This window comes from Mirounga angustirostris, unplaced genomic scaffold (assembly GCF_029215605.1).
Source record: "Mirounga angustirostris isolate CCGP_5_RB_7025 unplaced genomic scaffold, mMirAng1.0.hap1 SCAF_10, whole genome shotgun sequence".
Classification (NCBI taxonomy): domain Eukaryota; kingdom Metazoa; phylum Chordata; class Mammalia; order Carnivora; family Phocidae; genus Mirounga; species Mirounga angustirostris.
Window position 1 is genome coordinate 47,766,065 of NW_026991718.1, and position 27,806 is coordinate 47,793,870.

General features: G+C 39.1%; 1 protein-coding gene across 1 annotated transcript in view; it reads left to right on the plus strand.

The window, feature by feature from the left end:
* The window catches only part of TACR1 (tachykinin receptor 1), a 161,698-nt gene that overhangs the window by 72,911 nt on the left and 60,981 nt on the right, over positions 1–27,806 (plus strand). The window contains exon 3 of the mRNA XM_045884687.3: positions 4,699–4,893. Within this exon, the coding sequence (XP_045740643.1) occupies positions 4,699–4,893 (195 nt within the window). The remainder of the gene's footprint in view (positions 1–4,698; positions 4,894–27,806) is intronic.

Consider the following 27,806-nt stretch of genomic DNA (forward strand, 5'->3'; position numbering starts at 1 on the left):
TATTCATTTATTCAATTAAGCTTTCACTGAGTTTTTACTATGTCCTGGGCACTGAGGGAAGCCAAGGAAACCAGCTTGAAAAAGTCACAGCAACGGCCATCTGCAAAAGATCTGTCAAGGATGAATTAAGACAAGGTAGACAGGCAAATAAACTGAAATGTGGTCCACACAAGGTTAGAGATCTTCACAGCAGGAAAGGCAGGGCACCTAAACCCAGTCACAGGACATGATAAATGGGCCAAGCCATGAAAATAAGTAGGAGCCAGCCAGAAGATCAAGGGGTAAAAACATCATGGGTTAGTGACCACTGTACTCAGACAAGCGGCTAGATTCTGGAGTCATGAATGGCGGCTGACCACTTTACTAGCTCCTTGTGGGCTATAAGATCTATCCACCCAATGAGCTTTAGTCTTAGAGTCCTCCATCTGCCAAAGCTAAAGAGTGTTTCTGAAGAGTACACCATGTTCTCCTACGGTTTTTATTCCTCCTGTTCTTCACTTCCTATCAACTAGACCAAGGATCAACAAACTGTGGCCCTAGGCCAAGCACGGCCCCCACCAGTTTTGTAAATTGTCTCACTGGCACACAGTCACGCCCAAGACAGTTGCCTTGTCTGCTTTCACACTACAAAGGCAGAGTTGAGTAGTTATAACAGAAACTGTGTGGGCCACAAAGCTTAGAATATTTACCATCTGGCCCTTTACGGGAAAAGTTCGCCAACCTTTGAGCTAGACTACAGCAGCCATGCTCTCAGCTGTCACTATTCCTTGTCATTTGAACCCAGGCGGATGTAGTCCCTTGACGGAAACCATCCTGGGAGGGAGTGAGTGGGGATGAGGGAGAGTGGGGACTGGAACCAGAGGGAGGGCCTGGGAGGTGAGATCTCTTGGCAGAGGAAAGACATCCTCTCTGCCAGGTGATTTAGGGCTAGTATAAGAGGACATATTATGAGGATACTGGGGCTTATCAGAAGATTGGATTCTGGGCGCCTGGGTGGCTCAGTCGTTAAGCGTCTGCCTTCGGCTCAGGTCATGATCCCAGGATCCTGGGATCGAGTCCCACATCGGGCTCCCTGCTCGGCAGGAAGCCTGCTTCTCGCTCTCCCACTCCCCCTGCTTGTGTTCCTGCTTTTGCTATCTCTCTCTCTCTCTGTCAAATAAATAAATAAAATTTAAAAAAAAGATTGGATTCTTCTTCACTTATTGTTTCACTCTGCCTTTAAAAAAAAATGTGCAGCCTTATATTTTGCCAGATTTCAGAGACTCTATGGAGAGTTCTTTTTATAAAGCATGATCATGCAAGGGGAGGATAGCACCTCAGGTGTTTGAGCTGGGAGGCTACATACAATTCAAATCAGAGCCACCAGCCCTCCGTGGGACTAGAACAACCTGGAGTGGAGAACATAATCCACATCCCACACAGCCCCCGGACCCCTTTCTCTGTCAGCCTGATGATTAATGCATAAACCAGAAAAGACATTTCATTGACTGCCTTCTGGTCTCTTGAGCACAATGCAGTCAATAAATATTTATTGAATCCATTTTCCCAAGGCTTGCGGCACTTCCTCAATGATAAGTCATAACTGAATAAGCAAGAATTGTTCAGGGTGGTTACAAATAAATATATAAAGGTATGTTAATGGAATCCAAGCTAGGAATGGTCAGCAGGAAAGAAAATATGCATCCGTCTACGGACAAGTTTTCCCAGGGGGTACTAGATTTGGGGTGTAAGAAAGAAGCATGTCACATAAGCTCCAGAAGTGAGGATTTCCAAAGAAAGAAGGAAGAAAGGTAAAAAAGAAGAAAGGCATAGAGAAAGATCTACAAATGACTCTATTTTGAACAAATGAAAATACAATTTTTAGGGCCAACCTTTTGTATTCTCTCTGGCTTTATGCGGGTAACACTTTCATCTGTCACTGAAATGGCTCCTCCACTCAAGAAATGGCAGAGTTAACTGAAATGGGCTCCCAAATTGTAATTTTTGCAATAAAGTTAAAATATGACTTTCTGCAACCTGTTTGGAGCTATAGCACCAGTATGCCGATGCAGCTCCCCTTAAGCCCCAGTCACGTTAGATTTTGAATGGTGTATTGCCAATTTGGGCACGGGCATGGGTGTTAAGGTACATTTATTTAAGATTGAATGCTTATCCTGAGTTAAAAGCAAATTAAAATCTTGCATGTGAGATAATATTAAAAGGGGGCGATGTAATTAGCACATTCTCCTTTGTGCAGTCTCCTCAAGCTCCTATGGAGCCTGAGAAGACACAGCTACAGTGAGAGCAGAAGCCTGGATGGTGCTGGCAAGGAAAGGCTTCTGCATGGCTAGGTGTCCAGCTTTGTAGGGGGAAGATCTTGCCTCTGGGAAATGATCCAGTAAGCCAGCCTACAATTAATGACCATCTAGGTCCAGCCCTTCACCAAATTGGAAAGGACATTAGTAGCTGCACAGTTCACCTCCATTGGCTCTGATTCTGCATTTCCCTGTCCACCGCCACTCCATGACTGAAGAGGAAATCAGTGCTCCATTGGCTTCAGGCAGCAAGAAAGAGGCAGATCCAGGAGGGAAATCACGACGTCTCAGGATTCTTTTCAGGAGACCACCCCAAGGATGGAAGGGCATCAAATCTATGGTCCCTTAGGGTAACCTAAAGAAGACAGACAGTGTTTGATTCATGGCATTTTGAGAGTTGTCTTTGCCCATCTGGTGCTGTAGACAATAGCTGAATGATAGGCTTTATGGCCACCAACTCAACCGAGGAAACTTGCCCAAAGATTTATGGCTTACTGCTCACCCCCACCAAAATATCTGTTCCAAGTCTCTTCCGAATTCCACTCCCTCCTGACTTCTAGACCGCCTGCCCATTTTTTCCAAAAGAGGCAGAAAGAAGAGATTCTGAGGGTTTTCTTCTGGAAGGTTATCACTTCTAATCATATATGTGAAGGCTGACATGAGGTAGCCTAGTATCCAACCTCCACACACTGAACAGCTTCAGTGGCATCACTAGAAAAGACCAGAGAAGAAAACCCAGGTCGCTAGCAAGAAAATGTGAAGAAAGGTGTTTTAAAGTTTAGAATTATAAAAGGTCACTCAAAGAAGCCTTCACAAAAACTGAGCCAGACAGGGAGTCAGATCTGATCATAACATGAGGAAGAGAGGAAGGCTCTGAATGCTTCTTTCCCTTCCAGCTGGATGCCCAGCAGACTTGTCCCAAATCCAGCTAAATGCACCTCTTTAAGCGCCTCCAACAGTCCCCCTGCCATACCAAGACTTGATTACCTCTGCCGCCTCCGTGAGGCTCTAAGGCATTTATCAGATTACCAGTTGAGGTCACATATCCTACTGTCGTGTTTTGTGGTTGCCTATTTATGCGTCTACTCTCCCCAGAGAAATTAGAAGCTTGGAGCTGAGAAGGAAAAGCTCTGTTCTGCATGCGGCAGGTGCCCAGTGCGAATTTGTAGAGCACATGCTGAGTGAAATTGCTTTACTTACAACCGTGGCCCCAGTTCTAGCCTACAGATCCTAGGAGTCCAAAGGGTGTAGAAAAAGAATTATGTGGAATTATGTGCATCCAGCTGACAGCTGGGCTGCTATTTGTCTGCTCTTTTCCGAAGTCTCCATTGGCCATTCCGTCCCACAGAAGCCAGAAATACCTGCATATCAGAGAATCAAATGTAAGGTTTTGTCCGATAATATTTAAACCCCAAAGGCAGTGTGAGACATAATTTCTACTCTGACAAAGGATACATATTTTAAGGGATGGATCCATAAACTTTGCAAGAAAAAATACACAGAGTAAGATGCCTTTTAAAACGGAGGATTCAGAATTGATGTGATTGTAATTGATATGAAATGTTGATTGGAATATTTATTCCTAAGATCTCTGCTACATTTCAGAGGTGGCACAAATTCAAACGTGTGGACACACTCATTCGGGGCTCCATCCCGGGGGAGAGGACATGGGGGAGTGACTCCAAGTCCTGAGTCATCATTCACGTTTCTTCCCCCTTCCTGCAAATGAGGTTCCATCCACCCTGGACTTTAATATACCCAAGTGTGTCTGTCTCAGCAGGTGGAGACTGCTTCTCCCCGTGAGGCATGCCTTGGTAGCCACACACTGACTTCTAGATGTTCAAAGAACGGATGAAGATCTCACCTGGAGCTGATGTTTTCTCTTAGGCTACTTCTTTCTCACACACACACTCATTGTTCCTCACATTGTAGAGACCAATATAAGATTGTTAGCCTTTTCAATTGCCACATAAGAACTTTTAAAAACCACTATTTCTATCAACATCATTCCTTAATCCAAAAAGGATAAAGACAGCCTTTATATTGAATAAATTGACGACATTTTTCTTGTCCTTCTAATTCTATTGTATCCCTCTGATCTATACTTGGTTATCATGTCCCCAGCATGAGCATTCTAATGATGAAAACGTCTCTCCTGGAATGTTGCTAGATGGGTTCTAAATATTTAAAAACCTGGTTGTCTTTTCCTATGGATTTTAGGGTTTTATGTCCTAGGAGTCATAAAATTTAAGGATAGAATATGCAAAAAGGATCAGAAAATAGTAATAAAAATCATCAGAAGTCAAAGGTTTCCCTGGAGTTTTTCGTTGGTAGGGACAATGCTAATTGCCAATGCAAATTTTGGTGACCAAATCAGAAATTTATCCTTTCTTCTCTGTTCCAGGTACATGGCCATCATCCATCCCCTCCAGCCCCGGCTGTCAGCCACAGCCACCAAGGTGGTCATCTGTGTCATCTGGGTCCTGGCTCTCCTACTGGCCTTCCCCCAGGGCTACTACTCAACCACAGAGACCATGCCCAACAGAGTGGTGTGTATGATTGAATGGCCAGAGCATCCTGACAAGATTTACGAGAAAGTGTGAGTAGGAATGACTCCCCAGTGGTGCCTTCTTTGTCTTTTCTTGTTTCTTCTTTCTTTCCATGCTCTTTTGTTGGTTGGGATTTAGTGTCTTTCTGTAAGCATTTCTTCATAACCACTCTGATATCAAGTTGATGTGTCCATCATTATCAAGGGACTCTTATCTCCCAAATACTACTCTGGACTTCAAATGAAAATTAGAAAAATGTGGGACCTGGATCCTGTTATAGCCTACCATCCAGGTGTTCTTCCATCTTCTCCGTGGGTTACCAATGACTCTGCCCTGCCAGTGTCTACATTGCTTTGCCTGGGAGCTCTTTCCTCACCTACAGATCGCCACTCTGCCCTCTTGTTCAGCATGCCAGAGGTGGGGGAATTATCCCCTGCTCCCAGCAGTTCTCAACAACAGATAGGAACCGGTGTATGAATACCCCAGCTCCCTCAGCCCACAGGTGGAATGTCTCTGAGGTGTGTGTTTTACACCGTGTCCAAGGTTTTGTGTTGGGGTGAAGCTCCAGTCACCCCAGCGGCAGCTGGCTCAATGACACACCCTTCCTTGTATCACTGCCCTACTCCCTACTGGTGTTTCTTTCTCCTTCTAACTAAGTCACTTGCACTTGAATCTTTATCTCAGGCTGTGCCTCTGGGGAAAACCAAGCCACAGCACCTATCTTCCAGGGTTTTCTAGGTGGAGAAATAAGATACACATTCAAATGCATGGGAAGGCAAAGCCAGTACAATGAGACCTTATGAATTATAAGTTTCCCTACAAAGCAGGCCTGCTTATCTTCGGGGGACTGACTGATCTCATTTAAGGGTTTTCAAAGAAATCCTGGCAATTTTCTCCAAGACTTCTCCTAGAGGCAACACTGAAATGGCTTATTCTTTGTTTTGTTCTGCTCAGGTAAGTGGCAATGTGACATTTATATTACCATCAGTTTTCTGGGCTCAGAGCACATTGATAATGTGGGTCCTTTTGAAAGTTCTCTATAATCCTCCTATCTCGGGTTTATTATGTGAATCATAAAAGAAAACTGGTGTTAATAATCAGGTGATCTATGTCTTAATAACAAGATTGCCATTACTAGTTACGTGACTCTGGGCAAGAATCACGTCCCCCCTCATTGTTAAAGTTGAAAGCGACAAAGCACCGCTTCCCATAAACAACTGCTATGAAGCACAAATGAGATCATGTATCCTTCCCTTGTAAGCTATTAAATGCCATAGGAAAGGTAAGATAATGTTATCGAACCAGATTCATCAGATAGCGGTAGAATCATTACAGGCCTTTAAACTCACTAGATGGTAACACAAGACACTACCTGTTGACCCCCAAGATCCGACTGTCTGAAAGCCTGCTGTGGAGAGTTATGCTGCTGCACCTGTTCCATGGAGCACAGAAATGGGGCTCGCCAGCAAGCAATACATAAAGCCCAGACTTTGCCTTCCAGACACAGGCAGTGGGATTTAATCGATCAAGCAGTGGGGGGATTAATGCTCAGCCTAGAAGCAGACATTGAAAATTATTCTTCCAAATGAAACTACAAGCCTGAGTGGGGTCTCAGTGGGAGGAAGAACATAGCTTTACAAGCTGTACAGGGCCCCCGAACATGTTCGAGCCAGAAGGTTCCCTCAAAAAGGAAAAATGAAAGCCCTGTGAATTAAAGCCCATTCTAGAAACTGCTTAGAAACTGCCTTTGATTGCATGGTCTGTAGCTCAGCTCTTGGCTCTCATGATTTTTTCCAAGTCTGGTTACCTTCCTACAGTTTTGTTTCAAAATACAGTTAGTTTATCCTCCAACAAATTCAAAGTTTAACATGGAAACAAAGGTATTTCCACAGATCTCTGGAGTCTTGCCCAAGAAATAGTAGTTTTTAAAGTTTGAACATTTTGCTGTCTTATGCTTGAATATTTTGCTGTTTTATGCTTATTAGTGACTAAGAAAGCCCTTTGAGACTCGATACAGCATATGCCGGATTGTCTTATTTCCTTGCAATGAGAATTTAGGGTAGCTGTACTGGATGCATAGTTAGGTTTGCCATCATTGTTTATTTCATGATTTTTTAAACTTCCTCTTTCTTTTATTTGTTTATTTTTTAAAATTTTATTATTTTTATTACATTTTTAATTTTAATTCCAGTATAGTTAACATACAGTGTTATATTAGTTTCAGGTGTATAATGTAGTGATTCCACAATTCTATATATTACTCAGTACTCACCATGCTAAGGGTTCACCTATTTCACCCATCTCCCCATCCCCTCCCCTCTGGCAACCATCAGTTTCTTCGCTATAGTTAAGAGTCTCTTTCTTGGTTTGTTTCTCCCTCTCTTTTTCCCTTTGCTCATTTGTTTTGTTTCTCAATTCCACATATGAGTGAAGATGAATGGATAAAGAAGATATGAGACACAGACACACAGACACAGACACACACACACTGGAATATTGTTTGGCCATAAAAAAGAAGGAAATCTTGCCATTTGCAACAAAATGGGTAGAGCTGAAGAGTGTAATACTAAGTGAAATAAGTCAGTCAGAGAAAGACAATACCATACGTTTATTTCTTGATTTTAACCTTAAAAAAATGAGTCTGGAGAAGAGCATCTGATTTTATCTACTCAGGATGTGTAAAATGCTTATGGATACAGTAGTAAGTTAAAAGAACCCATATTTGTCATCCACATATGTGCTGTGAAGCAAATGTAACTCAAGTGCATAGCAAGCTTTATGTAAGTCTATTTCCTTTTTGTCAATATCCTTCATAATGTATTATGATATACTTTTAGAGAATTTAAGTTTTACTAGCTGTAACCTAAGTACTTCATTATATTGTCTTCCGCTAGAACCGACTGCCATTTCCACAGCACGCAATAATCCCAAATTTGAAACCAGGAGGAAACTTTGTTTAAGGCAGTGTAATAATTAGGTTAGGAACATGGGTTCTGGAGTTAAATGAGGGATCAACTCCCAGCCACATCACTCTCTAGTTGAGTCATCATGGTCCAGTTATTTAAGCCTCTAAGCTGAATGGAACATTCCACATAGAGGTATTAAGAGAAGCAAGTAAGGCACATGCTTAGCCCAGTGCCAAGCACATGGGAAGAGTCTGGTGAGTATTAACTACTGCCATCAGCATCAGTCATTGATCTGGGTGCATGGGTAGATGACTGGCAGCAGACAGTGTGGTGGGCAGATGCTTAGGCCCAATTTGCCTGATGAATAATTTGTGCCAGCTAATTACATAAAAAGGTTTTGTGAAAAATCTTAGATTGCTGCATTTGCCTTCTGGCTGCATGGTGAACTTCCAGCCCTGATCATTCATCATTCAGACTCTTTATTAATACATGGATTAAATTAAGCACTATTAAAGAAAGGCAATCCAATAAAAGAACAGGCAAAAGTTTTGAACATGCACTTCACAAAAGGAAGTGTCCAAATGACCAATTAATATGTGAAGAGGCACACAACTTCATTTGTCACCAGTGAAATACAAATTAAAACCATAATGACATCTTACTGCACACCCATTAGACTAGCAAATGTTAAGAAGTCTGGCTCAACTAAGAATTTAGAACTTTTGGTGAAATTAGGAAACAATGAGAACCTTTGTAGACTGCTAGAAGAAGTATACATTGATAAAACCATATTGGAAAACATTTTGTAGTATCCAGAAGAGCAGAAGCTCTCCATACACTATATAACCCCACAGTTTCGCTCGGGGCTGATTGCCCTAGAAGAATGCATGCATGTGTGCACCCAAATACAGCTAGCGTGTGGTTCAGATCAGCATTGTTCGTTATGCCCCAAACTGGAGCTATTCCAAATGTCCATCATCAGTAGGATGGCTATAAAATTGTGACACAAGCATGTAACAGAATACTATGTAATTAATAAAATGAACAAAATGTAGCTCCATGCAACATGGATGGCTCTTACGAAGTTTTAAAACAAAATGAACAAAATGAAAGTACATCTTCAAGAGCACATCAGGAGGTGGTAAAACTATAAAAGCAAACAAAGCAGTAGTCACCATGAAAGTGAGGACATGATTCTCTCTCATGGGAGGGAAAGGGGTATGATCAAGAAGAGACACTTAGAGGTGCTTCTGAGGGGCTGACACTATTATATTTCTCGATCTCTGTGGTAGTAGCATGAGTGTTGGCTTAAAAATCATTCATAATAGCGGATAATTTTGTTCATCCACTTTTTCTGGAATGTATGCTTCAAATTTTTAAACTGTAAATTAAATGCTATTCAAAGGATTTTGCTTTTACAAAATCCTTTGTAAAAGGATTCAAGAAACTGCTCTCATTGGGATAACCCCAAAAGTTCCTTCCTAAGAAATTACCTTTTGAGATGTGGAGCTTTGCTTAGAATGATATTATTCATAAGTTTTTACCTTTGAATAAGCCAAAGTATGGATGGACCCCACTTCATTCTCATGCTTACTTGACCCTGTGCATTTTGCCTTGCTGACTTCTATACTTCAGCCCACCTGGAATTTTCCCAACTGGTCTAAGAGTGTATGGGACAAATGCTGTCCTTGGAAGGAGTGGCAAACATTAAGCAGAGCATAAGACCCAGACAGTCTCCACAGCTCCCCCCCCCCCACCCGCCTTGCTGCTATTCATAAGCATCCACCTCTGGGCTATAAAATGTTACCAACAGACTTGGTCAGTTTCCTGGAAAATCATTTAAAACTTTATTTTGCATTTTTAAAATGAATAGATTATGGAGTCTACAGAAAATTCCTCTAATTTCTTTAATCATCTGTATGCCCATCATTCATGAAAGGCTCTAACATTTTGATGAATATTCTTCCAGTCTCTTATTCCCTCTCTAGGTAAATACTGTTCTTAGTTTCTTCTGTGAGTGTCTTACATAGATACAGGTCAGCACAAATATAAGCTGTTTCCCTCTCTGTAACATAAAATGTAGCTTTTTATGCACCTCATTCTATATCCTATTTTTAAAATTTAATATATCTTAGAGATATTTCCATATTAATTCATGAAGAGCTCCTCTATTCTTTTTCTCAGCTACACAGTACTCCGCGCTACAAATGTACAATGTTATTTAACCAATCACACTTTAGGTGGACTTTGGATTATCTTCAGCCTTTTGCTATTACAGAGTGCAGCCGTGGATAGCCTTCACATATATCATGCAAGGCTATCTATAGCAAAAAAATTCCAAAAATGGAATTGCTGAGTCAAAGATATATAACATTTTAATTTTGGTATTTGCCTTCCATATGGGATGGTACTAATTTACATACTCACTAGCAGTGTATGGAAGTCCCTGTTTTTCTACAGCTTTCCCAACAGAGTTCTATATTATCAGGCTTTTAGATTTTTGCCCATTATAGTTAAAATTTGCATTTCTCTTTTTATGAGTAGGATTGAATATCTTTTCATAATAGGAGTAATTTGTATATACATCTTTTTATCTGCTTATTTCACTTACCATATCATAAATGATTTCCTATAACATTAAACTTGTTTCTACAAACTGATATGAATTTATGCATATGCACATATGTTTATATGTGTCCATAATTAATAATTTGGGGGGCACTTGGTTGGCTCGGTCGGTTGAGTGTCCAACTCTAGAGTTCTCTCAGGTCATGGTGTCGGGGTCGTGTAGATCCAGTCCCGTGTCAGGCTCCGCACTCAGTGGGAAGTCTGCTTGAGATTCTTTCCCTCTCCCTCTGCTCTTACACACTCTCTCTCAAATAAATAAATAGACCTTTAGAAAAATTAATGATAATTTTGTTAACTAATCTGCTCTTTGAAAATTGATTACTCCAGTGGGTTCTTTCAGCTGACCTAAGATAAAACACTAAGTTTTAAAAGAAGCTGCTTCTAGCTATATCCTTAGATCCCTGCAGGGACTGCTTCAGTGCCTTCTGCCATCCCCTGCTTATGTTTACAGTGCACGGTTATAGAAAATATCCTAATGTTGTAACATTCATGAAAGTGAAGATGTGGGCTCGTTATTAGTGCAGTAATATCATCATCCGTAATTGAGTGTTTGCCACAATTTGCAAGCTGGTGAACTGTGACACTGCCCAGGAAGTCCTATGAAGGGGGAGTACATTGACTGGTTTCATGGATGACCCAAAGTGACTCCTCTTGGTGGAGAAAAATACACGTGAGAGGACGAGGAAAGTGTAAAAAAGAAACATTTGGCTTTGAAAAATACATCGACCTCCCTGTTCTACTAAAATGAGGAGGAATGTGCCATAGCTTTCAAAGTTATTCAGAGCCAAGCCCACTCTGGAGGATGCTGCACAGGCTGCCAAGCTGCAGTGGTCCCAGAAGGTTCCAGGGCAAGGCCCCTGAGGACAAGGAAGATGAATGAGCCAACATCTCTTCATCAGAGGGCCCATCACCAAGGCCAAGAAAAAGTCTGTAATGAGGATGAAAAATGAGAAAGACATCCAAATGAATGAGCTTTAGACAGTGGGGGGATTTCAGTTTTCCTGAATCATTTATGAATATTGGTTATATATCATTCTCTATTAATTAAACTTCTACGTACCTAACTTTGCAGTAGAACTATGTAGCAAGAAGTAAGACATGCCTATTCTGAATTCCAAATATTACCAATTGTTCTGGGAAAGGAGTCTATGCCAGAAAACAGCATCATTCGTGACTTTAATTACCTGGAAATTTTGTGGATGTGAACATGAATGTGTCTTTATGTGTATCTAATATAATTCTTTATATGTACCAGTTGTAAGGAAGACTATAAAAATATGTGTTGTTATTTTTTGCAGCATTTTGTCTTTTATATTTTACAGCCCATCATCAGAAATTAGCTGAAATTTTATATTTATATGTATCTTTTCATTAATATTAATGAAAATTGAAAATCAGCTAATCGACAGAGTATGAGGGGAAAGGGAATGTCAGAAAATGTACCTGGAGCATTACTTCTCAAATTTTCCACCTTCTTGATTATTTCACAAATAATAAACGAAAGAAAAGAAATGTGGATCCTTTGCCAAGCTGCTCCAGGCCTTGGCCAAGGGGGTGTCAGCATATTTGTGTTTCCAGGACTGATTGTTTATGCTAGCTGTTATGATTAATCTCCTCCCCTGACACCTGCTACATTTATAGATACAGCCCAGGGCCCCTGGTATTGTCTTGGCTGTTGATGAAAAGCAGTTAAGCCAAGAATGAAAAGTACATTGACACTTCAGAGAAAGATGATTGCATAAAAATAATCCCTTAACCTTAACTCCCAGAAAAAAATTAAAGTGAGCAGAGTAAAGAAGGAGGAGGAGGAAACTTTAAAAAAAAAAAAAAAGCCTACATTAATACAGAAACTAAGAAGGTTGCCATACAAATGCCAGAAATTTCACTACATTTCTGGTAGATACTGTGCAGATAGAGCCAAAGAAGAGACAGCCACCACCAAGGACTGTCATAGACAAGACATAAAATAACAGCCCCTAATTCGGAGGGGAAAGTGTAAGCCTGAGAAAGATGGGATCCCCTAGTTTGAGGTTCTTTTGGGCTGCCATAATCAGCTTCCAGAGGTAGCTGCTCTTAGACTGGGCACAAGGTACCCCCAGGCCAGAGAGTGTAATTGACAGTAAGATAAAAATGATGATTTCCTACAAAATTGTGAATATCAAATTGACACAGCTTGAGGGGATAGGAATGAAAATACTGTTCAAGAACTCCATTTATGAAAGGCACTGGGACCAAAATTTGTGCAGAGAAATTCTTTCAAATACCCTATAAGCTCTTCAAGAGTTCAAAACCATATGGAGTTCTTGCTAAGTTGTTATACACCCTTGGCACAATATAATTGTAAAAAACTAACAAAACCCAGAACTCCAAAAACAAACCTTCAGGCCAATTCCATTTACAAACATATATGCAAACATCCTAATTAAAAGTCACCAAAAAATCAAAATGATTTTAAAATAGCAATGGTTTGTTTTTGAGCATGACTTTTTCCAGCAAATAAGGTTAGTAAATTATCAGGAAATCTGTTATATTTCATTTAATTAATTGGTCAAAGGAAAACATCATATATTTGTTTCAATAAATGTCAAAATAAATTTGTTAAAATATAATATCTATTAAAGAAAAAAGTAGCTTATATCAGTAATAATCCTTGAGAAAATAAACGTATAACAGATCTCCTTGACAGCAAAAACAAAATTAAAACACTTTGAATATTTAGGAAATAAGAGTATATGAAGAAAATTAAAGCATTATGCTATTTTAGATTTTACTGAATAGCATAAGAGAATATTTGAGAAATACATTTCACTTGATTCAAACGCTGGGAATTATCTAAGGTTCATATAGGAAACAGTCTCCTTCCTATCTCTTTTTTTTCTATTTGTACACCAGTATTCATAACAGCATTATTCACAGTAGTCAAAATGTGGAAACGCCCTTCTATCTTTATATAATTCCATAAAGCTATCAGTTCTCCACAAACTTTCCACAAGTATGTTTAGGTAACTGATAAAGCAAGTCATTTAAAAAGAACAATAGGATAAAAATCGTTCAAGGAAATATTGAACAAGAAGAATTATTTTTGATATCAGCAAAATAATGAAGAACAATGATAAGAAGTGACTCGCTCTTCCAGATATGAAAATATCATTTCTGGGGATAGAATTAATCAATAAAAAAACAGAACAGAAATCATACACCTGTACACACAGACAGAAACCCAAGACTATAAAATGTTGTATTTAGTATATGCTACAGATGGCATGTCTAATCTGTAAGGGTTATTCCATAAATTTGGAGGGAAACCTGATCAACCAAAATTTTGTAGAATTCTCTAACTCAAATGACTTTATAGGCAACTGCATAAGCCACCACTGCCTGCAGCTTGGAGAGTCACAATATATATTAGCACACTGAAGCCTCTGAGAGGCTTTCCATTCAAAAATGTTTTCATTTTATTTTCATAGGAAATACATTCATGTGGTTTAGAAAAACAGTGTAAAATGGTAATCAGGAAAATATTTCTCCCTCTAGCCACTATTCTTACTTTCTGGTGAGCTTTTTAAAGTTTCCTTTATGCTTATCTTAAAAAGTTTGTGTATGTGATCTTACTGTTCTCTTTCTTACACAAAATAGATAATACACCCTATTCTTGTTTTTCCATTAACAACTTATCTCAGATTCCTTTCTCACCATATGGAGCAAGCATTCTCATTTTTTTTTTTACAGCTGCATAGTATTCCTCTTTATGGAAAAATATCATTTATTTATCTGGTATGATTTCAATGTATATTTGAACTGTTCCTACTGTTTGGCTACTTCAAATTATATTGCAGTGAATAGGCTCCCCGCCCCCCCAATTAAGTATTATAGTAAAGAAACCTGACAGTTTTGCTTAAACCTTATGTTTCCCAAGTTGATCATAAAATCCTTCTTTTGATTAATCCCATCAACATCCCACAGAACTTTTGTCCATAAAACATATTCTGGGGAAACTCTGGGCTAATCATAAAGCTGTATTCCTTTCTCACAACTTAGGACCAATATAAATTCCATGTAAATTGAAATGGAAAATAGACTTTCCCAACACCAAAGGCAAATCCACAATGGAAGAGATTTCTGGTTTGAATACAGATATAAAGATATAGATATATTTCTTAAATTCTGTATATCAAAGAAACCCCATGAAAATACAGTGTATGAGACAAACCACCAATATAATTAACATAGAGAAGCTCTAACTAATCAATAAAAATAAAGGGTATTTTTAAATCAAAACACTAACAGTGCATAAAAGAGTATGAAAAACTGTATTTCAGTAAGAGATACAATTTTCTGTTTATTTGATTGGCACACATTAAACTTAATGAAAATGCTAAGTATTAACAAGGTTATAGGGAAGATGAGCACTGTCTTCAGGAAGACAGTTTGACAATATCAATCAAGATTCTTAAATATACACTTGATGGTTTCTTAAATTCCACATATGAGTGAAATCCTATGGTATTTACCTGTCTCTGACCTATTTCACTTAGCATTATACCCTCTAATTCCATCCATGTTGTTGCAAATGGCAAGATTTCATTCTTTTTTACAGTTGAATAACATCCATTGTGTATATATCTATATATATTTATATATACGACATCTTCTTTCATCAATGGATGGACACTTGGGAGCAAAGGGAGAGAGAGAAAGAGAGAAATCAAGAAACAGATTCTTAACTATAGAGAACAAACTGATGGTTACCAGAGGGGCAGGAGTGGGGGGATGGGTTTATTTGGTGATGGGGATCAGGGAGTACACCTGTTGTGATGAGCACCAGATGATGTATGGAATTGTGGAATCACCATATTGTACACCTGCAACTAATGTAACACTGTATGTTAACTAACTGGAATTAAAATTAAAACTTTAAAAAATTAAATATACACTTGATTTGGAATAGCACTTATGCTCTTAGAAGGTCAAGAGGGCAAGAATGGATATGCAAGATATTGATATTAGCATGATTTATAAATTTGTAAAATTAGAAACAAATGCCCAATCATACATGACTGAATAAATCATTAATAGATCATCCACACAAAGAAAAACTATGCAGTCATTAAAAAATAATTGTATAAGCATGTTAATTAACATGAAAATATATTCATGATCTTCTGATCAGTAAATAAAATGGGTTTCAAAGTAATATGTATAGTATAGTACCATTTCTGTGATTTTTGTAAAATGTACACATGCATTTACAGGTTATGGGGAAGTCTGGAAAGATATACAGCAAAGTTTAATGCTCAATTTTTTTATTATCTTAGAGGCGGCGCTATGGATCATTTAAATTTTTTATTTTTGCTTATCTGAAATTTAAGTTTCTTCAAACTAAATACAAATTATTACCTGCACTGCATTTTAAAATGCAGGAATGGAATTTTTAAGGCATCCACTTCTAGAATAAAAATATTATCACTTGATAAAATCACTAGGGTAACTAAAAATGAAAAAAAAAAAATTTTAGCACCTGAAAAATTGTTTGGCTAATTATATAGTTATTAGAACAGAATCATTTTCTTCTAAATTCTTCAGACATTGTTCTGTGGTCTTCTGACAGATAGTTTTGCAAAGAAATCTGATGCCATCTGATTTTTTTCCATTTTAGATAATTTGTGTTTTCTGCCTGCATACATTTAAGATTTTTCTTTATTTATGTAAAAAAAACAGCAATTGCTGGGTCATAGAGTAGCTCTATTTTTAATTTTCTGAGGCACCTCCACATTGTTTTCAAAAGTGGCTGTACCAACTTGAATTCCCACCAACAGTGTAAGAGGGTTCCCCTTTCCCAAAACCTCTCCAACATTTGTTGTTTCTTGCCTTGTCAATTTTTGCCATTCTAACTGTGTAAGGTGGTATCTCAATGCGGTTTTGATTTGAATTTCCCTGATGGCTAATGATGATGAACATTTTTTCATGTGCCTATATTTGTATGTCTTCTTCGGAGAAGTGTCTGTTCATGACTTCTGCCCCTTTTTTGACTTGATTATTTTTTGGGGAGTGTTGAGCTTGAGAAGTTCTTTATAGATCTTGGATACCAGCCTTTTATCTGTAGTGTCATTTGCAAATATTTTCTCCCATTCTGTGGGTTGCCTCTTTGTCTTATTGACTGTTTCCTTTGCTATGCAGAAGCTTTTTATCTTGATGAAGTCCAAAAAGTTCATTTTTGCTTCTGTTTCACTAGCTTTTGGAGATGTATCTTGAAGGAAGTTGCTGTGGCCGATGTCGAAGAGGTTATTGCCTATGTTCTCCTCTAGGATTTTGATGGATTCCTGTCTCACATTGAGGTCTTTCATTCATTTTTAGTTTATCTGTGTGTATGGTGTTAGAGAATGGTCAAGTTTCATTCTTCTGTATATAGCTGTCCAATTATCCCAGCACCATTTATTGAAGAGACTGTCTTTTTTCCATTGCATATTTTTTCCTGCTTTGTCGAAGATTATTTGACCATAGAGTTGAGGGTCCATATCTGGGCTCTCTATTCTGTTCCATTGGTCTCTATGTCTGTTTTTGTGCCAGTACCATGCTGTCTTGGTGATCACTGCTTTGTAATATAGCTTGAAATCGGGCAACGTGATGCCCCCAGCTTTGTTTTTCTTTTTCAATATTTCCTTGGCGATTTGGGGTCTTTTCTGATTCCATACAAATTTTAGGATTGTTTGTTCCAGCACTTTGAAAAATATCATTGGAATTTTGATCGGGATGGCATTGAAGGTATAGATTGCTCTGGGTAGCATAGACATTTTAACAATGTTTATTCTTCCGATCCATGAGCATGGAATGTTTTTCCATCTTTTTGTGTCTTCTTCAATTTCTTTCATGAGTGTTCTGTAGTTCCTAGAGTGTAGATACTTTACTTCTTTGATTAGCTTTATTCCAAGGTATCTTATGGGTTTGGGTGCTATTGTTAAGTGAAATCGTTTCTCTAATTTCTCTTTCTACAGTTGCATTGTTAGTGTACAAGAAAGCAACTGATTTCTGTGCATTGATTTTGTATCCTGCCACCTTACTGAATTGCTCTATGAGTTCTAGTAATTAGGAGGTGGAGTCTTTTGGATTTTCCACATAAAGTGTCATGTCATCTGCAAAGAGAGAGAGAGTTTGACTTCTTCTTTGACAATTTGAATACCTTTTATTTCTTTTTGTTGTCTGATTGTTGTTGCTAGGACTTCTAGTATCATGTTGAACAATAGTGGCAAGAGTGGGCATCCTTGTGGTGTTGCTGATCTTAAGGAAAAGGTTCTCAGCTTTTCCCCATTGAGGATGATATTCACTGTGGGTTTTTCATAGATGGATTTTATGAACTTGAGGAATGTTCCCCTATCCCCATACTCTGAAGAGTTTTAATCAGGAAAGGATGCTGCATTTTGTCAAATGCTTTTTCTGCATCAATTGAGAGGACTATATGGTTCTTTTCTCTCCTCATATTAATGTGTTCTATCACATTGATTGATTTGTGAATGTTGAACCACCCTTGCATCCTGGGGATAAATCCCACTTGGTCATGGTGGGTGATCGTTTTAATGTATTGTTAGATCCTATTAACTAGGATTTTGTTGAGGATTTTGGAATCCATATTCATCAGGGATATCGGTCTGAAATTCTCCTTTTTGATGGGGTCTTTTCCTGGTTTGGGGATTAAGGTAATGCTGGCCTCATAGAATGAGTTTGGAAGATTTCCTTCTGTTTCTATTTTTTGAAACAGCTTCAGGAGAATAGGTATTATTTCTTCTTTGAATGTTTGGTAGAATTCCCCAGGGAATCCATCAGGCCCTGGACTCTTGTTTTTTGGGAGGTTTTTGATTACTGCTTCAATCTCGTTACTGGTTATTGGCTTATTCAGGTTGTCTGTTTCTTCCTGTTTCAGTCTTGGTAGTTTATAGGTTTCCAGGAAGGCATCCATTTCTTCCAGGTTGCTCAATTTGTTGGCATATATTTGTTGATAATAACTTCTAATAATTGTTTCTATTTCCTTGGTGTTAGTCGTGATCTCTGCCCTTTCATTCACAATTGTATTAATTTCGGTCCTTTGTCCTTTCTTTTGGATAAGTCTGGCCTGTGGTTTATCGATCTTACTAATTCTTTCAAAAAACCAGCTTCTAGTTTCATTTCTGATCTACTGTGTTTCTGGTTTCTAATTCATTGATCTCTGCTCTAATCTTAATTATTTCTCTTCTAATGCATGGCTTAGGCATCGTTTGTTGCTTTTTCTTTAGTTCTTTAAGGTGTAAAGTTAGTTGGTGAATTCAGGATTTTTCTATTTTTTTGAGTGAGGCTTGGATGGCTATGTATTTCCCCCTTAGGACTGCCTTTGCAAAAATATCCCATAGGTTTTGGACTGATGTGTTTTCATTCTCATTGGTTTCCATGAATTGTTTAAGTTCTTCTTTGATTTTCTGGTTGACCCAAACACTCTTGAGCAGAGTGGTCTGTAGCTTCCAAGTGTTTTAATTTCTTCCAAATTTTTTCTTATGATTGAGTTCCAGTTTGAAAGCATTATGGTCTGAGAATATGCAGGGAATGATCTCAAATCTTTTGGTATCAGTTGAGAACTGATTTGTGACCCAGTATGTGGTCTATTCTGGAGAAAGTTCCATGTGCACTCGAGAAGAATGAGTATTCTGTTGTTTTAGGGTGGAATGTTCTGTATATATCTATGAGGTCCATCTGGTCCAGTGTGTCATTCAAAGCTCTTGTTTCTTTGTCAATTTTCTACTTAGATGATCTGTCTGTTGCTGAGAGTGGAGGATTGAGGTCTCCTACAATTAACATATTATTATCAATATGACTGTTTATTTTGGTTAACAGTTGGCTTATGTAGATGGCTGCTCCCATGTTGGGGGTGTAGATATTTACAATTGTTAGATTTTCTTGTTGGATAGACCCTTTAAGAATGATATAGTGTCATTCTGTATCTCTAACTACAGTCTTTAGCTCAAAATCTAATTTGTCTGATATAAGAATTGCTACCCCAGCTTTCTTGAGGTCCATTGGCATGGAAGATGGATCTCCATCCCTTCACTTTCAGTCTGGATGTATCTTTAGGTTCAAAATGAGTGTCTTGTAGACAGCATATGGATGGGTCCTGTCTTTTTATCCAATCTGCAACCCTGTGTTGTTTTATAGGAGCATTTAGGCTGTTCACGTTGAGAGTGATTATTGAAAGATATGAATTTATTGTCACCATGTTGCCTGTGAAGTCCTTGTTTCTATAGATTGTCTCTATAAATTTCTGTTCTATATCACTGTTGGGGTCTTTGTCCTTTTATAGAACCCCCCTTAATATTTCTTGCAGGGCTGGCTTAGTGGTCACATATTCTTTCAGTTTCTGCCGGTCTCGGAAGCTCTGCATCTCTCCATCCATTCTAAATGACAGCCTCGCCAGATTAAGTATTCTTGGCTGCATGTTCTTTCCATTTAGTATCCTGAATACGTCCTGCCAGCCCTTTCTGGCTTGCCAAGTCTCTGTGGATAGGTCTGACGTTATTCTGATGTTCCTCCCTCTGTTCGTAAGGAATCTCTTCCCCCAACTGCTTTTAAGATGGCTTCCTTGGTTCTAAGATTTGCAAGCTTTACTATTACATGCCGGGGCGTTGACCTGTTTACCTTGATCTTGGGACGGGTCCTCTCTGCCTCTAGGACACGAATGGTTGTTTCATTCCCCAGATTGTGGAAGTTCTCATCTACGATTTGCTCAAATATATCTTCTAGTCATCTCTCTCTCTCCACTCCCTCAGGGATCCCAATAATTCTGACATTGGAACATTTCATGGTGTCCCTTATTTCTCTGATTCTATTTTCATGGATTTTGAGTTGTTTTTCCCTGGCCTCCTATTTTTCCTTCTTTTCTATCAATTGGTCTTCTAGATCACTAATTCACTCTTCTGCCTCACTTACCCTTGCTGTTAGATTGTCTAGATTAGATTGGATCTCATTGATAGCATTTTTAAGTTCTGCCAGTTCAGCTTTCATTTCTGCCTTTAGAGACTCTATGTTGCCATTAATCAATTTGTCCATTCTAGCTATTGTCTTCACAATTGCTACTCTGAATTCCATCTCTGACATCTTGGTTATATCTGTATCCATTTGTAAATCTGTGGCAGAAGTCACAGTCTCTGAGTTTTTCCTATTTTGGGGGTTCCTCCTCCTACTCATAGTTGAGGGACTGTACAGAGTCCAAATTATTGACCACAACCCAACCAAGATGCACCTGTTTCATAGGAACCTTAAAGTTGTCAGCCTCTTGTTCTCCCAGCCTGTCTTCTGGGGGGAGGGGCCTGCACGCTGTTACTCAGGCAACCCTGCTTGGGCAGAGTTGCCCTGCCCCCTGTGGGGAGGGATGGGCTCAGTAAAAACCGGTTTTGGGGGGGTTTTGTTCTCTGGTGGCTTACCCTGGTGGCTTTCCGCATCTCTTCCAGGAGTCAGAGCAGAAGAGATCATTTCCAACCCTCTGCTTCAGAGCAGAGAGATTGCAGTCTGTTCTTCAGTGAGCTCTCCAGGCCACACTATCTCCATTTCTGTCTGTGCTGCTATTAACTGCAGCATCCTAGGTTGTGCGCCCCTCAGCAGTGCTCCCAGTCCTCGCCTCCAAGTCGGGGCTCGGGGGCACATCTCTGCCCTCTGCTGGCATACTTCTAAAACCGCCAGCCACCCCCAGTTCACACACGTGGTCCTGCTGCTCCAGGTTTCAGTCTGGGGGGTGCTGCCCTAAAGTCCTTTCCCCACTGCTACCGGTCTGCGAGTCTGAGCTCTGTTCCCAGAGGCTTTTGTGCTCCTGTGTTATTTCCTTTCCCAGCACCACCGCTTATGGCAGCTCCCTCCCCCTTCCGTTTATCTTCCAATATCTGCCTGCGGAATCATGGCTCCCCACTTCATACCTCGAAACCAACCACCTGCGATATTCTGTTTGTAGAGATCCAGATATATCTTCTTACATCTCAGGCTGATTTCATGGTTTTCTGGTAGATATCCAGCTCAATTCAGGGGACTGGTTGGAATATGGTCCCCTGCTCCTCCACCATCTTTTTCCACTCCTTAATTTTTTATTTTAATTCCAGGATAGTCAACATATAGTGTTACATTAACTTCAGATGTACAATATAAGGATTCAACAATTCTATACATTACTCAGTGCTCATCATAATAAAAGTACTCTTAATCCCCTTCACCTATTTTGCTCATCCCCTCACCCACCTCCCCTCTGGTAACCATCAATTTGTTCACTAGAGTTAAAAGTCTGTGGGGTTTTTTGTTTTGTTTTTTTTTTTGGTTTGTCTCCTTTTTTTTTCTTTGTTCATTTGTTTTGTTTCTTAAATTCCACATATGGGTGAAATCATATGGTATTTGTCTTTCTATGACCAATTTATTTCACTTAGTATTATACTCTCTAGCTCCATCCATGTTGTTGCAAATGACAAAATTTCATTTCATTATATATACATATATCACCTCTTTTTTATCCATTCATCTATAGATGGACACTTGGGCTGCTTCCATTTACATTCAAAGTAACTCTTGATAGGTGTGTACTTATTGCCATATTGTTACTTTTTTATGGCTGTTTTTGTAGTTCTTCTCTGTTCCTTCTCTGACTCTCTTCTCTTACTATTAGCTGGCTTTCTTTAGTGATATACTTCGTTTCCTTTCTCTTTATTTTTTGCATATCTTTTACTGATTTTTGATTTGTGGTTGCCATTAGGTTTGTATATAACATCTTATGCATATACTAATCTATATTATGTTGATGGTCACTTAAGTTTGAACCTATTCTTACTCCTCCCCCACATTTTAGGTATATGGTGTCATACTTTATATCCTTTTATTCCGTGAATCCCTTGACTGATTTTTATAGATATACTTAATTTTACTGCTTTTGTGCTTCCTACTTTTCTTACTCCTACTTGTGGTCTTTCCTTTCCACTCAGAGAGTGCCCTTTAACATTTCTTGTAAGGCTGGTTTAGTGGTCATGAAATCCTTTAAGTTTTGTTTGGAAAACTCTTTATCTCTCCTTCTATTCCGAATGATAGCCTTGCTGGATAGAGTATTTTGGGCTGCAGGTTTTTTTCCTTTCAGCACTTTGAGTATATCATGCCACTCCCTTCTGGCCTGAAAGTTTCTGCTGAAAATCAGCAGACAGCCTTATGGGGTTTCCCTTGTATGTAACTCTTTTCTTTTATCTTGATACTTTAAAATTCTCTCTTTATCATTACTTTTTGTCACTTTAATTACTATGTGTCTTGATGTGGACATCCTTGGGTTGATTTTGTTGGGGGATCTCTTTGCCTCCTGGATCTGAATTTCTGTTTCCTTCCTCAGATTTGGGAAGTTTTCAACTATTATTTCTTCAAATAAATTTTCTGCCCCCTTTTCTCTCTCTTCTCCTGTTGGATCCCTGTAATGTTAATGTTATTATGCTTGATGGTATTGTTGAGTTCCTTAAGTCTATTTTCATTTTTTATTATTATTTTTTCTTCTCCTGTTCAGCTTGATTGTTTTCCATGACTCTGTCTTCCAGGTTACTGATCTGTTCTTCTGCTTCCTCTAGTCTATTATTTATTCCAACTAGTGTATTTTTAATTTCAGTTATTGAGTTCATCATCTCTTATGGGTTCTTTTTTATGTTTTCTATCTCTTTGTTGAGGGCCTCACTGAGGTCCTCCACTCTTTTTTCAAGTCCAGTGAGTATCTTTATGAGCATGACTTTAAATTCTCTATCAGGCATATTACTTATCTCCATTTCATTTAGGTCTCTTGCTGTGATTTTGTCCTATTATTTCTTTCATTTGGATATATTCCTCTGTCTCCTCATTTTGTATAACTCTCTGTGTCTGATTCTTTTTTTAAGATTTTATTTATTTATTTGGTAGAGAGAGAGAACAAGCAGGGGGAGCAGTAGGCAGAGGGAGAGGGAGAAGCAGGCTCCCCACTGAGCAGAGAGCTCTCTGTGGGGCTCAATCCTAGGACCCTGGGATCATGACCTGAGCTGATGGCAGATGCTTAACTGACTGAGCCACCCAGGCACCCCTCTGTGTCTATTTCTATGTGTTAGGAAAGTCAGCTACATCTTCTGCTCTTGAAAGTAGTGACCTTATGAAGAAGAGTACCTGCAGTGCTCTGCAGTGCAATGTCCCCTGTTCACCTGAACCTGGCACTTCAGGGATGATTCCTATGTGTGTTGCATATTCCCTACTGTTGTGGCTGAGCTGCTTTTGCCTTCAGTCCAGTCATCTTGAATGGCTCCCTTTGTCTGTTGTGGGTAGGGTTTGGTCCCTGTGTTGTTTGTGGGCCAGTCTGAGGCCACCTTAGGCTTTGAGTCAGACCAGGCATTTGCCAGAGATGAGGTAGCACTGAACTGCAGTGTACTTTCCCTGTATTGTGCCCTGAGAAACTTTCATTTATGGGTGGGATTTGTAATCAGACCAGACATCTGCCCCTGCCTGCTGCTAAGGCTGGAGTTGGACTGGTATGTATGGTTATCATCCCCTCTCCCTGGGGCAGGAGTCACTTTGGAGTTTGCTATCCCCTGTCAGGACCACTTGCACACTACCAGGCTTGTGGCACCATTTTGGATGGGCTCTGGCCAAGACCATATTGGAGGGGGCAGGGCACACTATTAGCAAGCTAGGTGGAGAGTGTTGGCACTGTGCTGGTTCCTACAGGCATCTGTGTATCTAGGCTGGGGATGGAGGTGGGCAGGGGGAAATTGTGCCCGTTAGCTCTTTTGTTCTTGGAGAAGTCTCCCAATGCCCACACTGAGATTAATAAACAAATCTCCCTCCCATATACCCCATGTGTTTTTCAAACTGCTGCTTCAATACTTGTATTTCCATGGGGCTATTTGTTGTGCTGTCTCTAAGGGTGGGGATTCCATTTCCTATCACCCTCCTGGCTCTCCCAGAGCCAAGCACAGTGATTCTTAAAGTTCCAGGTGTTAAGCCTTGCTGATTGTAAGAATTCACAAAATCATGCCCCTCTGGTTTCAACACCAAATGTTATGGTGATTTGTCTTCCCAGTGTGGATCCCCTGTGCCTGGGATGCCTGATGTGGGAGTCTGCTCCTCTCCCCTCTTCATGTCTATAGCCTCCTTCCCTCCTGCAGACAGTCCTGCAGGTCTCTTTGGCTCCCAACCACATCTCTGCCCTTTCTACCCTCTTTGATGTGGCCTCTTATCTATAGCTAGCTGTGAGAGTATGTTCTGCCAGTCTTCTGGTCATTTTCTGGGTTATTTACCCTAATGTGGGTGGTATCTAGTTGTATCAATGGGGTGAGGTGAGCTTAGGATCCTCCTACCCGGCCATCTTCCCCAGATTTTGCATTTTTAATTCTGTAATCATGTTTTCCTTTGAAAGAAGTATTTCCTGTCCTTTTCATGGGTGCAACAGCCTCTGAAATCTTGTTTTAAAAATAAGGGACTGCAGGTTTCTCCTGTTATCCAAAAGTAGAGCATTTTTATGAAATCCTTTGTAAACTGAAATGGTATAAAGCAAAGAAGCAATTACCATTAATTTATATGGAAAGGTTTTTGATCATCACTAGACCCAAAAATAACCTCTCTTAGACTTTTTTTTATACCTTAGGACACATCTTGCTAACCGATGCACAAAATAAATTGAGATAAAGCAAACGTGCTCACAGACAAATTTCTAAGCTCTGGAGACCTGATGCTGAGATGCTGAGTGTAGTTCCTAGGGAAGGAGCTTGGTGAGACTGCTCTTGCTGCTCAGAGTGGGTACTGCTATATATCAGCTCACTGCAAAACAAGCACTGGAAGCTATTTTTGCTTTTTGCCTTTTTTCATAAAAGTGAACGTCCTCTTCAAATTTCTTTCAGTTACTGAAAACAGGTACTAATGTAGGTCTTTTATAAAAGTGGGAGATAACTGTACCTCAAGTTTCCACCTGTTCTTGAAGCAAGATCTTTCACAAACAGATATTTTCTTTTCTACTAGATTGGTTCCCATTGTCAGCTCTATCAAATATCAGATCATTTTCCCTTTTTGCTCATCCTTAGAAAGTGTAGCCCAATGTGGGGAGTTAGGATGGTTTTGGAATTGTATGGATCCCTCCTCAGTCTTTCAATGACAGATGAGAAGGAAGTATGTGTTTGCTATGATTTTTCTCTTCCCTGATCCCTCTCCACTGTAGGGGGCAGCCCAGAGATACTCAGAGCCCAGCCCCCATTCTCTAGTCATCAGGGTTCATGGCCCCAGCCATTCAAATCATTGGGAAGCTGAGTACTGGCCCCTGAGCTGGCCGTTTCTTACCCTGAGGCCTACTGTGCATTCTAGAACTGAAAGCAGTTTCAAAGTCTAGCCTTACCCATTCCTGCAAGCCCTCCCTCAGCATCACCTTGCAGTCTTCTGCACTGGGGCAGCTTCTTGACACTTGTTTTCCCAAGTGGGTCATTCTTCCTTCATTTGGCTGCACCATCCCTCTGTCAAATCTTAGGTGCTCAACTTGAAAAACTTTGCCCTGTCCAGTGGGTGACACCCTGCACTCATTTCCATAGGTGAAATGGGTTTTTACATTTCTTTGACAATTTCAGGTACTTTTCCAGAAGAAGTAATTAACTATATTGAGCTTAAACTAAAGTACTACATCCAAAATTTGAAATGATTCCCTTTATATTTTTCAACTAATAGCTTAGCAAAGTAATTTGTTTTTATGAGCTTATCTTTACTGATTCTAATAACATTTAAGCTGATTTTTTCCTAAGAGTGCAAACATATCATGGGTAAATAATAATTTTTTTCTCCATCTTTCTAGTGGCTACATCTCTTACTTCTGCTTCATGTTGTATTGTAATGACCAGAACTTTTGCAGCATTAAATAATAAGGACTTCGTTAACTTTCTTACTTTTCTGAGAATGCCTCCAAAATTCTACCATTAGGTTGGGTTTGTGTTATTGGTTTCACAATTAAGTTTAATACTGGGAATTTTGTTGAGAAGATTGTTTCTCAATATCTGTACATTTTATTATTTTAAGAAACATGCTTTTATTCTTAGTTTGGTGAAGAGTTTTATAAAAATGTATCAGCATGTGCTGAGAAAAGTATTTTTTAATGTACCCTATGGATACAAATCATTGTAATTCTATGCCTGTGTCTCTTAGATAAATCAGGTTTAGGTACCCAGGTTAGGGATGCTTTTGAAAACTATACTTGTTTTCTGAGATAGCATTGGAATTAACAAAGGAACTCACCCATAAAACCAGCTAGCTCTGGAGTTCTTTATGGGAGGATTCTATGGTACATTCTTTTTTTTTTTTTTAAAGATTTTATTTATTTATTTGAGAGAGAGAGACTGAGAGAGAGAGAGCATGAGAGGGGGGAGGGTCAGAGGGAGAAGCAGACTCCCCGCCGAGCAGGGAGCCTGATGTGGGACTCGATCCAGGGACTCCAGGATCATGACCTGAGCCGAAGGCAGTCGCTTAACCAACTGAGCCACCCAGGCGCCCCTACATTCTTTAATTCCATCACTGCTATATTGAGTATTTTTGTGTTTAAATATGTTAATATATATTTTTATGAAAAAATATCTATTTCATAGTGACTTTCAATTTAATAATATACAATTATACACCATCTTAAAATTTCTTATTTCTACTTCCTCTGTTTTTATTCCAGAATACCTGCCAAAAGAGATTATTTATCCATTTTGCTTTCATTTATTAACTTTTGCTTTTATTTTAATTTTCTTCCTCCTGCTCCTTTTTAAGTTTATTTAAATGTACATTTTCTGAATTTCTGAGTTGAATACTTAGTCCACCTATTTTTATTTTTCAAATAATAAAGCCATCTACCACACAGATCCACTTTGTCTCCATTCCACTAGCACTGATATATAATGCTGTCATATTCTTTATTTTTTAAATAATCTACCATTGTATCTTTTTTCTTTCACCCAGTAGGTATTTACAAAAGTTTTATTTTTTAAAGTCCAAGGTAATGGAGCTGTTCCCCCTCTCTCTCTTTCTCTGTCTCCCTCCCTTTCTTTCTTTCTCTCTCATAAAAAAAAAAAAAAAAAAAAAAAAAAAAAACAGAGATAATGACCTATAACAAAGTTTACCCTTTGGAAGTTATTAAATGCTTGTTATGGCCTGAAATATAGATACTTGAGAGGATGGTACATTCTCTACATGCAAGATTCAAAGTTTGATAGTGAATCATCTTACTAATTGTTCTGTTGAAATTGTTCTTAATGTATTTTTGATAACTTACCCTATCATAGAGTAACCATGATCTTACAATCTTCCATTGTAATTGTATTTCTGCTCAGTTTTCTTTATGTTTTTAAAATCTTTTGCCTTGCATGTGTGGAAGCTACTGGATTTGGTATTTTGAGTAATAGAAAATATCCTTTTTTCTCTGTTTAGGGCTT